The sequence below is a fragment of the Austrofundulus limnaeus genome, unplaced genomic scaffold (assembly GCF_001266775.1).
Source record: "Austrofundulus limnaeus strain Quisiro unplaced genomic scaffold, Austrofundulus_limnaeus-1.0 Scaffold1362, whole genome shotgun sequence".
NCBI lineage: Eukaryota > Metazoa > Chordata > Actinopteri > Cyprinodontiformes > Rivulidae > Austrofundulus > Austrofundulus limnaeus.
This window is the reverse complement of record NW_013953764.1, coordinates 39,164-51,578: the sequence shown is the minus strand read 5'-3', so window position 1 is coordinate 51,578 and position 12,415 is coordinate 39,164. Positions and strand designations below refer to the sequence as shown.

The 12,415-nt window shown below is 41.6% G+C and overlaps 1 protein-coding gene across 1 annotated transcript in view; it reads left to right on the top strand.

Moving 5' to 3' along the window:
- LOC106535102 (genetic suppressor element 1) overlaps positions 1-12,415 on the top strand; it is a gene marked incomplete at its 5' end in the record, with an annotated part of 29,388 nt that overhangs the window by 3,661 nt on the left and 13,312 nt on the right. The window contains 6 exon segments of the mRNA XM_014032004.1: positions 1,849-2,057; positions 6,818-6,984; positions 7,286-7,486; positions 8,729-8,896; positions 9,019-9,395; positions 11,338-11,668. Coding sequence (XP_013887458.1) covers positions 1,849-2,057; positions 6,818-6,984; positions 7,286-7,486; positions 8,729-8,896; positions 9,019-9,395; positions 11,338-11,668 — 1,453 coding nt within the window.

The window sequence follows — 12,415 nt, the reverse complement described above, 5'->3', positions numbered from 1 at the left end:
GGGGTGGGGGGATTAGGCCACTAATTGCCATTGTGCAGACAAGATATGACTGCCCCCCACCCCAACCCCATCCACCACTTACCCATCTGCACCCCTTATCCGTGCTCTCCTCTCTGTTCTCTCACCTCGCTCCTCTTTTTTTCAGGTTTTTTTTTCTAATAACTCCTCGTCTCATCATTTTTCATTTTCACGTCTCACCACACGTCTTTTTTTTTGTTTACTTTTTTTGCGTCCTCCACCACCAACACTTGCACACATATTTTTCAAGTAGACATCGCCTCYCTACCGTTATTGATTTTTTTTCCTATTATTTTACGGTAGTTATCAGAGCGAAGAGTTTGAAATCATTCAATGTCTTGACACCCCGTAGTACAGTATAAGCCGGTGTCGTCTTTTGGTTATGTTGCCATAGAAACCAAAGCAGAAAAAGAGATGGCAGATGYGGAGAGATKTGTTTTTTTTTTCTGAGTAAAAATTGGATCTGACTCAAACCTGACACTTTGTTAATTGCGGTTGCACGCAACCATTTTGTTGCACAAATATGCTACCTGCGCACTTCAYCGCTCATCTCTCTTTGTCCTTTTTGCGGCACCAAAGTGTGTGTCCCATGGAGAGGGTTGTGACCCAGTTTGACTGTGTAATGCTTTACTTCCTCTGAGAGGAGGTGATTTACAGCGCGCTGTACCGTCAAGAGAAGAGGCTCGCCAAAAACGAATAAAAGAACACAGATAATGTGCAGGCTYAATCATAAGGAGGAGAAACAAAACAGAAAAAAATCACATAGGGAAGAGTGAAGGATAATGCAAATAGACGGGGATATATTTGAGAGGAACAGAAGGTAAATAAGGGGAGGTTAGGGTGAGGAAGATGAAAGTAAATAAAAGTCTGTGAATATGAGTACAGCATATTTGAGGTTTGCAGCTAGAGAGAGGGCAAACGAGATGTGTTGAAAGCGAGGCATGTGACCAGACCGTGACCCTGCGCTACAGGGTTTCCCTMGAGGGCTTTGTTAATGTGGCACAGCTACAGCACAGCAGAGGAGCTCATTGGGCCAGCTTTTCACCACCTGCTGTGCTTGTGCATGTGTTGTGATGAGGGAGAGGAGTTCTGTGAGCGCCACACATACGTACAGTAATACTGTTAGCATTTAAACAGAGTGTTATAGTCTGTGCCTGCAGTCCACGTCTCACAAGGCTGTTCATCCCGATCYCTATCAGTCTTAAAAGGGCCCATGGCCATCCACACTGCAAAAATTGTCCATCTTACCAACTTTTAAAATCTTATATCCAGCCAAAACGTTTTTTTGATCTTGTTTTGAGACRGATTTACTAAACAAGAACTGCTTGTGTAAGAATAATAATCTTGTTTTCAGAAATGTGTAAGATTATTTGTCTTGTTAGTCTGAAAATTTGCATCAAATTAAGTAAAAAAAACTGAGTCAAATCAAGTATTTCAAGAATCTTACCATGTAAAATTTTCTTAATCCATTGGCAGAAATTTTTGACTAAATTTGAGTCAAATTTTTAGACTAACAAGACAAATAATCTTACACATTCTGAAAACAAGATTATTATTCTTACACAATCAGTTCTTGTTTAGTAAATCAGTCTCAAAACAAGATCAAAAAMACTTTTTGGCTGGATATAAGATTTTAAAACTTGGTTAGGTGGACATTTTTTGCAGTGATCTAAATTTTTTATATCTGTGTTCAGTAACCTCTGAATTATTTGAATAATTTGTGAAGGAGCTAACACATTTCATGTCACATTTTCCTTTTTTTTTTGTAAAGACGAACAATATCTTCATAGCATCGTTTTGACTTTTATTTGTATTATTTTTCTTCTTCAGCTGCATCCTCCATCAGCAGCGAGTCATCTCCAGTGTCGTCTCCAGCCACCAATCACAGCTCTCCTGTCAGTACACCCAAGAGGGGTCCCCTCGGACCAGGAACTGTCCTGGTTCCCCCAGCGGGCCACAGTGTGCCAAACACTCCACCTGTAGTCACCATTGCTCCAACAAAAACAAGCAACGGCTTGTGGAGGAACGAGGGGCGCCAGGTAATAATAATAATAATAATAATAATAATAATAATGTTCACACCTCCTCATACTGAGCTTGGGTCTGCACTTTTTTTGTCTTTGACTAAATTGCTCTGATGTCTTGTGCTTTCTTTTCTTTGTGTTTTATTCTTGTTTCTTATCTACATGATGTCCTAATCTTCTCATTCATTAACTTGCCTCTGAGCACAAATGTACATCCAGATGGGCTCTTCAGGGATCAATGGATTTTGCAGCAGGCCTGCGACTAGTAACGTGGCGGTATACTGGACATATGTGCATGTGACATAGCTGGCAGGTCTATGAATGTAGTGTAACCAACTCAGTGCCTTGACGCGCCAAACAATGCCAGCTGCCATTGGGACATAGAGGGGGCAGCAGCTGACATCTGTGTCCCTCAAGGCCCTCTCCCACTTGGCACCTGCATTAGTCCCTTCCTAGACCTGGTCTTGAGTCTGCTCACCCTCCAGACTCTCCCCGTTCACCAAAGCAGTCAGCTGCATCCTGTGGCTTGTCAACCTGACACCCACTGCTGGTTCTGTAGCGAGGGAGAGAGAAAGTGGGAGAGCTGCTTGCTTTGATAAGGAGTGGATTATGGATTATGGCCTTGCTTTAAGCCTTCTTATCTCAGCTCAGGGCTAATGGCTGAGGCCAAGCACATGGTTATGAGCAGCACTCGGCAACATTCGGAAACTCTCCAGGACACTTTGGCTGTACCCCGAGGACAAACAGAAAGGTGGATAGTGAAAGGTGGGTGATTTGGTCAATCAGCCACATAGGTGTGGTAGCGTTCAGGCCATTGTCCTTTTTTTCTTGGAAACCTTTGCCCAGRGCAGCTACAGCTTTTTCCAAAATGATCCTATTGCAGTTTAAGTGTCATCCAGAGCAGGAAGAGGCTGAAGAGTCTTTCGGCAAAAAGACACGCATTGCTTTATCTGAGCTGTGTCACATGCCTGAATTTTTAAAAGTGAATCGACAAATGCTTCCGTCATTTGTGTCTTCATACAGTGTTGTTAATTCTCAAATGTATGCATTTATTTGAGTGTGAGTCGAAGAGGTCAAGCTCAAACTGAAAAGGTTAGGTCAGTGGGTTTGCAGTGCCCCCAGATGCAGCTCTAGGCTACCGTGGTAAAGAATAAGGAGGTTAAGAGAGGTGATAATGACAAGAGGTTGGGGTGAGGGGTCAAAGGTCGGGGGAACAGCAGGGGAGGTGCTTCATAAAAGCTGGCATTGTGGTATCTCCAACATTGGTGCTGCAGCCTTTTAAACAGCCAGAAGAWATAGAAGAAGCACAAACAAACACCATGAATTAATATATTTTTAATGCAGCTGATACCATAAACCTTTTTTTGCTTCTGAGTGGCATTTCACAGAGACTAAAAAAAATAAGCCATTGATTATACACTCAGTAGTCTGCTTTTTGAAGCTCCAGTAAAGTATCTGCTAAATGTCTGTGCCCTCTTTTTGTATATTAGAAGGGTATTTTAGTGACTGAGACATGGGTCTTCCTTTCAGTGGTCGGGTTACAGGCAACGCAGTGAAGGAGGAATGGCTCAGTGCGTTGGCATTTTGCTTTAATGACTGCGGGAGTCTGCTCCCGCTGCTGCCTGTAATTGCTTTATAATTGGCAATTTGGATTCATGCCTCCATCTGAGAGGCATAAACGAGCACTCTACAATGCACAGGGTCTCCCACCCTCACTGAGGGTTACAGGGGCCTGGCTCATGCCGAGGAAGATGGCTGCTAATGGATGTGTCTTTGAATCTTTGAGATTGAGTGCTTGTATTTGTGTTGGTTAGTGTGAACAACGTGACAGGGTACTGGTGAAAAGCATATTTTCAGAAAGTGAGAAGTCAAAATGGCATGAATGGTTGACTGTGTAGGCGCTTGAGTCACTAAGAGACCTCTCTAGTGGGGATTGAAAGTTTTGTCTTTGTAAACGGGGCTATTTTTTGGATAATGACATGTAACATCGAAACATTTTATGCGGTGTTACTTAAGTGAWAAAGGCTGAAAAAATGTAATGATAGTAAGGTGACCATAATGTATAAACTTTTTTCACATTAGTGATTTTTTTTCATGTAACACAAAGGTTTATAAAACAAGAAACTAAATCAGTTAGTCTCTAATTTTAATAACACCTTCATTGGCAATAGTTATTCTCCTGAAGGATCATGTTCAAATGAGAAACCAAATTATGTGCAGGAGTTCGATTCAATTCTCAGACTTGAATATTTATTTACAGATGTGCAAAGTTGATCACAGATAACTCAGGTCTGGTCCATTTCCCCTCATTTTGGAAGCCCAGGAAAAGTGATGTCAAGCTTATTTGTCTTTTACAGTGTTTCATAGAAAACCTGGTCACACCCTGGATACGATGTCATAGTAAACAAGGAAGTACCCTTAAAACAGTTCTGCATTCCTGAAATGTAAAACATGTTTACACTGCTGGAGCGAGGCACGTTACACCAAATAGAGACTTGTTGATTCTGTTACTGTTTAAATGATTACAATTTATCACAAATTATAAAATATAAGGTATAAAATTATGTGTCTTGGCCCAAGACACATACGTTTAGGCTGACATATATGTATTTTGTATTGTCACTTATCGTTATCGTGATAAAACCTAGCAATTATCGTGGTAAATTTTTTAGTCCATATCGCCATCCCTATTCTTGGGTCATCTTGTGTACTTAAAAAGAGACAGATCAGTTAACACATGCCTATCACCAGTGTAAGGGTCACCCCGAGGGGTAATAWACATTTTCACCTGTCTGGTTTCAAAAGACCTTTGTCAAAAGAGACATTTTATTTTCTTTAATAAACAAAATAATAATGTTCTTCATATTTTTTTTATTTATACTTTCTTTCAACTACAAGTTATTATCAGTTTATAACTCAAAGTTATATAATGAAAAGAATGACAATCTATCTTCTTGCATTATAATTTAAAAAAGAACATTATTATTTTGTTTATTAAAGAAAAAAAATTGTCTCTTTTGAAACCAGGGTCAAAGATAGGTAGAAATGTTTATTACCCCTCGGGGTGACCCTTACACCAGACAGACACATATTTTTTCCATTAAAATATAGATTGTTGTACAAACAGTCACTTGAGGAGGAAGGACTTTCTCCTATCGAGATGATGTCTCTCCCTGGGGAGTGGCTCAACCCCGGAAGKAATTGTTTAAATATGTGTTGCTTGGCAAATTACACATAAGTTAAAATTATGCAGTACAAAAGAAAAAAATTACTTAACCTTAATATCACCCTGTATGTTCAAATACCTTATGGCTCTTAAAAGTAAAAAAAAAAAAAGACAAGCGGCAAAGTGTAAAAAGCATTAACTGCGTTTTGCAGTTCCCAAACCCCTCCGTGATGCTGGCAGATTGTGACATACATGACCCTGTTTTCCACTTGGCTGGCGAGGCTATCGGGGAACATCCACCTTTTCCCCATGCTCGTAAAGCTTTGAGGGAATTGGGATGGGGTGGATGAGACTGCTTGCTTTGAGAGAATAAAGTGTTATGGTGTTAAGTGAAGCGCAACAAACCACATGGAGCAAACAGTAACATTAGACTACTGGAAAGTGTGGAGTGGGGTTTAAACAAAGGGTCATGTGAGGAGTCTGAACATTAGAGGCATTTAAGATTGGAAGTTGGCGCATCAGTGTCAGCCTGGGTCAGTGGATGTGGAGGAGGATGTGGAGGTAATGGCTCAGTAAATGGGATTTGTTTTATCAAAGGCAGTGGTGAGAGAGACAGCATACTGCTGTAAGGTCTTTTTCTATTCCCAGGGAGCCCAGAGGTTAATTTAGTGGGGCGAGAACTGCCTTTTCCTTTAGCTCACTGGCTTTATGGCTTCATCTTGATCTTTTCTGTCTTCTCTTTCTCTCCCTTTCTTTCTTTCCTGTTGTTCTCTCGCCAACTTCAAGTCTGGATTTGTAAGATGTGTGATAAATGTTCCAGATTTCKCATGGAAATCTTTCTCGACTGTGCATCCTTCTAGAAACAACGTCCTTGCAGAACTTGAGGATTGTAAAATGTTCAGCGTCGCAGTTGCGCTTGTAGACCAAGGAAAACCAAAGCTTCAGAAAGCACACTCCCACCCTCGCAGCAGGATGTCTTTTGTAGCTCTGTAACAGTGTATGTGCCTGCTGAGTGTCTGTGTTTGCTTGTTGTGGGATTGAATAAGTGAGACTAGGCTTGCTGCCAAAAGGATGGAGGGAGGGGATGTGAAAGGGAAGAGGGAAGAAACAGAAATGGAGGCTGTGGGATGTTGCTTTTTGGACTTTGTTGTCTTCCCTGTAGATGTTGCTTTGAGGAGGATATGTGCAAAATTACAGACATACACCCTTTTACTTAGATCAAAGTCATCATCATCTCTAGAAGCACTACTGTTGCCTGCCATTACCGCATCCTCATCGATCATACAGATGTCATCTCTTGTTTACAATTAGGGGGAAAATGGTGGAGCTGTTTTTTTTCACCACTCTGTCTGCTTCTTTCATTTTACCATAAATTACCTTAGAGAAATGTTAAGCAGTCTATTTTTAACAGGAGACTCTYTGTGAGAAATTGTATAAAAGTGCCTGAGGTAGGAAGAGAGGGTGAGGGAGGCTGCCTTGCCACAAACAGGCTCATTCTTTCTCCTATATCCCCCTCCTCAAAGGACTGGCTCCATCCGCAGTGACAACCGTGACGGTCACAGGTTCTAACAAACAATGACCAAGACTCGCTCTCTGTATCTGTTTCTAGGCTGACTCAGGGCCTCGAGGGGCCAGCAGGGAACGTCTGGGTGCTGAGGGGACCTTCTCACAGGAGAAAGGTGGCCCCTCAGTCCCTGCTCACCTCCTGGGAAACCCTTATGCCTTCGGTCTCACCCCTGGTGCCGTCATGCAGGACTCACGTTTTCAGCCCCTGAAGTGAGTCAAACATTTCTTTTTTTTTTTAATTCATTTTTATATGTTTGAAAACTCTACATGCTGTCTTGTTTCTGAAAGGAAATTGCTGCTTTGATTGATATTGTGATAAAACTTTATCTGCGTCTAAACYTTTCTGGAGTAAGCACCACCAGCACACATTCATCTTGTTGACATTCGTGCTGAACAAACAATTTGAATGCATTTAGGTTCTCATTGAATTCTGATTCTTACACAAGAGTAAACACAGAAAAATCAAACTAACAAAATATTTTCTCTGTTACACTCCCTTTGTCACCATCAGCCTGCCCAGACAGTTGCCTAATACTGTGCCTCCTGGTCCTGTACCAGAGGAGTACCTCCGGGGTTTTCGGCCCTATGCCACGACTGAGGATGCCCTCAGGATGCCATCTTTGCCTTTAGGGCTGGACCCTGCGACAGCAGCTGCTGCAGCTGCCTATTACCACCCCAGCTACCTGCCCCACCCCTCATTCACACCATACAGGTAAACCACTCCTTTCATTTTTGACTATTTTCTTGGAAAATAAAATGCACAGGAGTAACGTGCTTCTTCTACTTGTACTGCTCAGTCAATGCATTATTGCACAAGTGATGTAGAATAGAAGTTCCAATTGGTAATCTAATCATGTTTTTTATTAGATGAAGGAAATGCAGGTTAAAATAAGACATGGTTATAATTCACAGCAGCCTAACCAAATATATTGAGTTCTAAGTAAACAAAAAGCAAAGCAACATATTGTCACAAGTCAATTTTTTTCTAACTCCACTTTTTTGCATATATATTTATTTTTTTATATATGTATATATATTTTTTATGAAGGTGTTGATATTATTCTACTATTAGTTCCTTCTGGAACTAAAGTGTGATGCAAAATCTTTTTACAACACTCAAGTTTAGAGTTATAAATTATAAATAAACCTATCAACACTGGACAAGTTGCCTATACAAAGCCAATGTTTTCAGAATAAAAARGGGGTCGGCCAGATCCAAATGCTTTTAAGAAGCTGAATAAAAATGGTTTAGACCTGCTATTGCCATGTAACTCTGTTAGAGATGTTGCAGTGATGCTCTGTTCTTCACAACTTCACCAAAATTAGGTCATGCCCAGTGAAAATGGAGAAATAGGACTAAAGTTTTTGATGTTTCTAACTGTATGTTTGGAACTTGTTCATAAATGTTTGAGAGAAATCACCACAAAAAAAAAAACACTAAAGTGCTTAAATTCATGCTGCATCTCCGTTTTTTCCTAATAAAAATAAGATATGATGTTCTTTAGTTATTGTGAGTGGAACATATTAAATGAATATATTTTAAATACTCCACACGATTGTGTGTGTGTTCAGAAGGGCGCTGCTCGCTTTGGGCTATCACACAAGGCTGTATGCTCCTATTTTGTCATCCAAGATCATAGGACTGCAGCAGCCATCATGCACACTGTGTTGTAATGGATTTAATGAGGGTCTGGGCTGTGCTTGTCACACGTACACAGAGACGCACAGTTGTGCCTCAACCTGCAGCGCTGTCTTTTCTTGGCTGCTGTGTGGTGATTGAGCTTAGCTGACAGATACTCCTGCCTCCTTGAAAGTCAGAGGACCTTGTGATGCTGCTTCTTTGGGAGATGGAGGCACACGGGTTAATGAAAGTAAATGCTGCGCTGTCACACAGGAGAKTGACTTTCTCTTTCTCTGTCTTTTCTATTTTTTTCTGGTAATCCTTCTATCCCAGGATGGACGACCCATTCTGCCTCTCTGCTTTAAGGTCACCTTTCTATCCACTGCCAACAGGGGGAGCTTTACCCCCCATCCATCCTTCTGCTGTTCACATGCACCTACCGGGGGTCCGCTACCCTGGGGACTTTGCACACCCTTCATTGTCAGCACTGCAGTCTGAGAGGTAAAGTTCCGCTTGGTAAATGCATAGAGCAGATCTCAGCACTCTGCCGCAATCATGATGTTTTTTTTCTAATTTAGCTGACATCTTTTTTTTTTTCTTTCTTCGTTCACTTTGCATTTCAGACTCCAGCTGGAAGATGAGCTGCGCCAGCGTGAGCGGGAGCGCGAGCGAGAGCGTGAACGAGAGCGCGAGCGTGAAAAAGAGAGGGAGCGGGAGGCGGAAAGGGAAAAAGAGCGGGAGAGGGAACGAGAGCGCGAGCGAGAYAGAGAGAAGGAGCTGGAGAGGGAACGAGAGCGAGAGAGAGAGCGGGAGCGTGAGAGAGAACGAGAGAAGGAGAAGGAGAGGGAGAAGGAACTGGAGAGGCAGAAGGAGAGGGCACTGAGGGAGAAGGAGCTGCAGGCATCCAAGGCCATGGAGAACCACTATCTCACTGAGCTCCACTCTTTAAGGGGACAAGAGGAACGAACCAAGCCTGAGAGACTAACCCCCAATCGGGCTGGTATGTGTCCATGCATCCCATGTAGCCTCCATAAACTACAGCTATACTGCTTATAAACTCCCATCCTTGTAAACACTTTACATTAACTAGACCTTAAACTTCAGATAATTAGACGGTTCAGTAGATTACATTATTAAATAAATTCATCTGTAATGTACCTTGAATATGTATGACTTATAGACAGATGGTCAGATAAAACCATGGTTTTGTGTTGAACGGGTAAGGTAGTAAACGCAAAATCAGTTAAACTGAATCTTTTCTGACAGCATCTGAAATATTTCTTTAAACATGCGAAGTGTTTACGAAATTTTCTTCCTAAAACCTTTTTAAAGGGATCCGTGATTAGTTGTAACATTAGACTTTATTTAATAAACATATATTTTAAATGTAAAATAAAGACTGTAAAAATACTGTAGGATGTTCAGTTTTTATAATTTTTAAACCAAAAGTTTAAAAATATATTACACGGATGGGGCCATTTTATTTACATGCAAAGCATTCTGGGTAAATTATGGCATGGATAGGTCCTCGGTGTGAGGCTGCTAGCGAGCTATATCCACCCTGAAGGTTAATCTTGGACAATATCTGATGATTGGCTCTTTTAAATGAAACCAAAGAGCGTTGACAGAGAGGAGAAGGTAGAAATGACTCAGCCTGTAACTGAAAATATGGACGGAGGACCTCAGTTTAGCTTGTTTGTCGCATTAGTGCCGAGCTAATACATATAAGGCAATATAGTGTTGGCGCTAGCGCGAAGGCTAACAGGCTAAGCTGAGGTTCTTCCATGAAGCAACTCTGTTGTCCTCCATCTATATTTTCAGTTAAAGGCTGAGTCATTTCTACCTTCTCCTCTCTGTCAACGCTCTCTGGTTTCATTTAAAAAGCCGATCGTCAGATATTGTCCAAGATTAACCTTCAGGGTGGATATAGCTCGCTAGCAGCCTCGCACCGAGGACCTATCCACGTCACCATTTACCCAGAATGCTTTGCGTGTAAATAAAATGTCTCCGTCCATGTTAAAATATATTTTTAAAAATTTAACAAAACTAAACAGCCTACAGTATTTTTACAGTCTTTATTTTACAGTTAAAATTAATGTTTATCAAATAAAGTCTAATGTTACAACTAATCAAGAATACCTTTAAAATTGTCAATCAAGACTTAGATTTAACCGTTTCTGACACAAGAAGTTCACTTTGCAGTGTTGTAGTTTGAAGTATTGAGTTGTTTTCACAACAGCTCAATGGTTAGCACTGATGCCTCACAGCAAGTAGGTCCTGGGTTTGATTCTTTCTGTGCATGTTCTCCACGTGATTGCGTGGTTTTTTTTTTCAGCTACTCTGGTTTCCTCCACAGACTAAAAACATGTACAATACATTGCCTTCAGGCCCAGGCCTCCCTTGCAAAGGTGATCTCAGTGGGATTTGGTTGGCTAAAGAAAAGTTAATAATATTAAAAATACCCAAATCAAGTGGGGAAGTATTGCCAGCTATGATGCATTGGATAACTCTTGTAAAAATACTTATAGCAGCTACATATAAGCAATTTATTAAAAAGTAATGCAGTAAAATTACTTTAAACTTTATTATTTACTGTATTTATTCATGTATAATACTAAAAATTTAATCCTAAAAATCATCCATAAAGTGGGGGGATAGTATTATACACAAGTTATTGATAATTAGATTTTTATGCATTGTAAGCTCAAAAAATGTTGATCGTATTATACATGAATAAATACGGTAGTTGCTTCTTTATTGTTTTCTCAAATATATAAACTATTACATAAAAAATGGATAAATTATGAAACATTAAAAACATAACTAGATACTTGAAGTTTTACTTTTTTCTCCTTTTMGTTTTACTTATTTTAGCTATAATTATCTACTTTAGCTAAAATATTTCATTAGTTTTTGAAACTGACTGTTTTTCCTCTCTGCAGACAAAACCAAAGAGCCCGCCCTTCCAGCTCCCAAACCAGTGCCACCTGGAATCCACCCATCCATGATTCAGCCCCATCATCCTGTTCCTGGTCTGATCTCAGGCCACAGCCTGTACTTGGGGCCCGGCCCTGTAGGCCCGGGGCTCCCAGCCTCAATGATCACACAGAGGACCAACGAGGAAGAGCGGTGGCTGGCGCGGCAACGCAAGCTGCGGCAGGAGAAAGAGGACCGTCAGTACCAGGTGTCTGAGTTCCGCCAGCAGGTTCTGGAGCAGCATCTGGACTTGGGCCGGCCCGCTGACGCACCAGATCACAGGACAGACTCACACAGGTGAGGCCACACTCCCAAAGCTGAGTCCAGCCAAGAAATAAAAAAAAGCAGTTTTCCTAACCGCGTGCCGTGGCAGCATTTATTGTGATTTGATTCAGCAATTTCAGAACTTATTTTATGCCTGTCATCTGATGAAGACGAGCCGTTCTGGGTTCGTGACAAGCAAAATGCAGAAATGCTTTCCGTCCTCACGCAATTTAGTGGGCAGGGGGAGATTGGTTGGCTGTCTCTGCTAGCCTCGCAGGGACAGTTCTTGCTGTGCTTTGAAGCCTCCGAGGATGGCAGGCTTTAGAAGTTTGTTTTTCAGGCGGGACTAGGCAACAAAAGATAAAACCCCCTCAGAAGTGCCACATCTACTCTCATTTTTATCCGAGCTATCGTCCAGGCCTGACACGTGTGGGGGGCGCGGGGAAACGGGCAGTTATGTTCAGGCGTTGATGGAGGTTGCGAAGCAGAATCCTGATGGCTGCTTTTTCATGAGTGGGAACTGGTGAGGATTTCAAATGGGCAGAGAGTGTGAGTACTTAGATACACAAAGGCTAATTCTTAACTAATCCTCTCAACCATGCACACCATAAGCTTCCTACCTACCTTCCATTGTTGCTATGCCTGTGTTTGTGCTGCTGTGCGTGGTTCAGAAGTCAGGTTGTGGTTGATGCTGGTAGGACAGGAGAGCTACACACACACACACACACACACACACACACACACACACACACACACACACACACACACACACACGCAGTT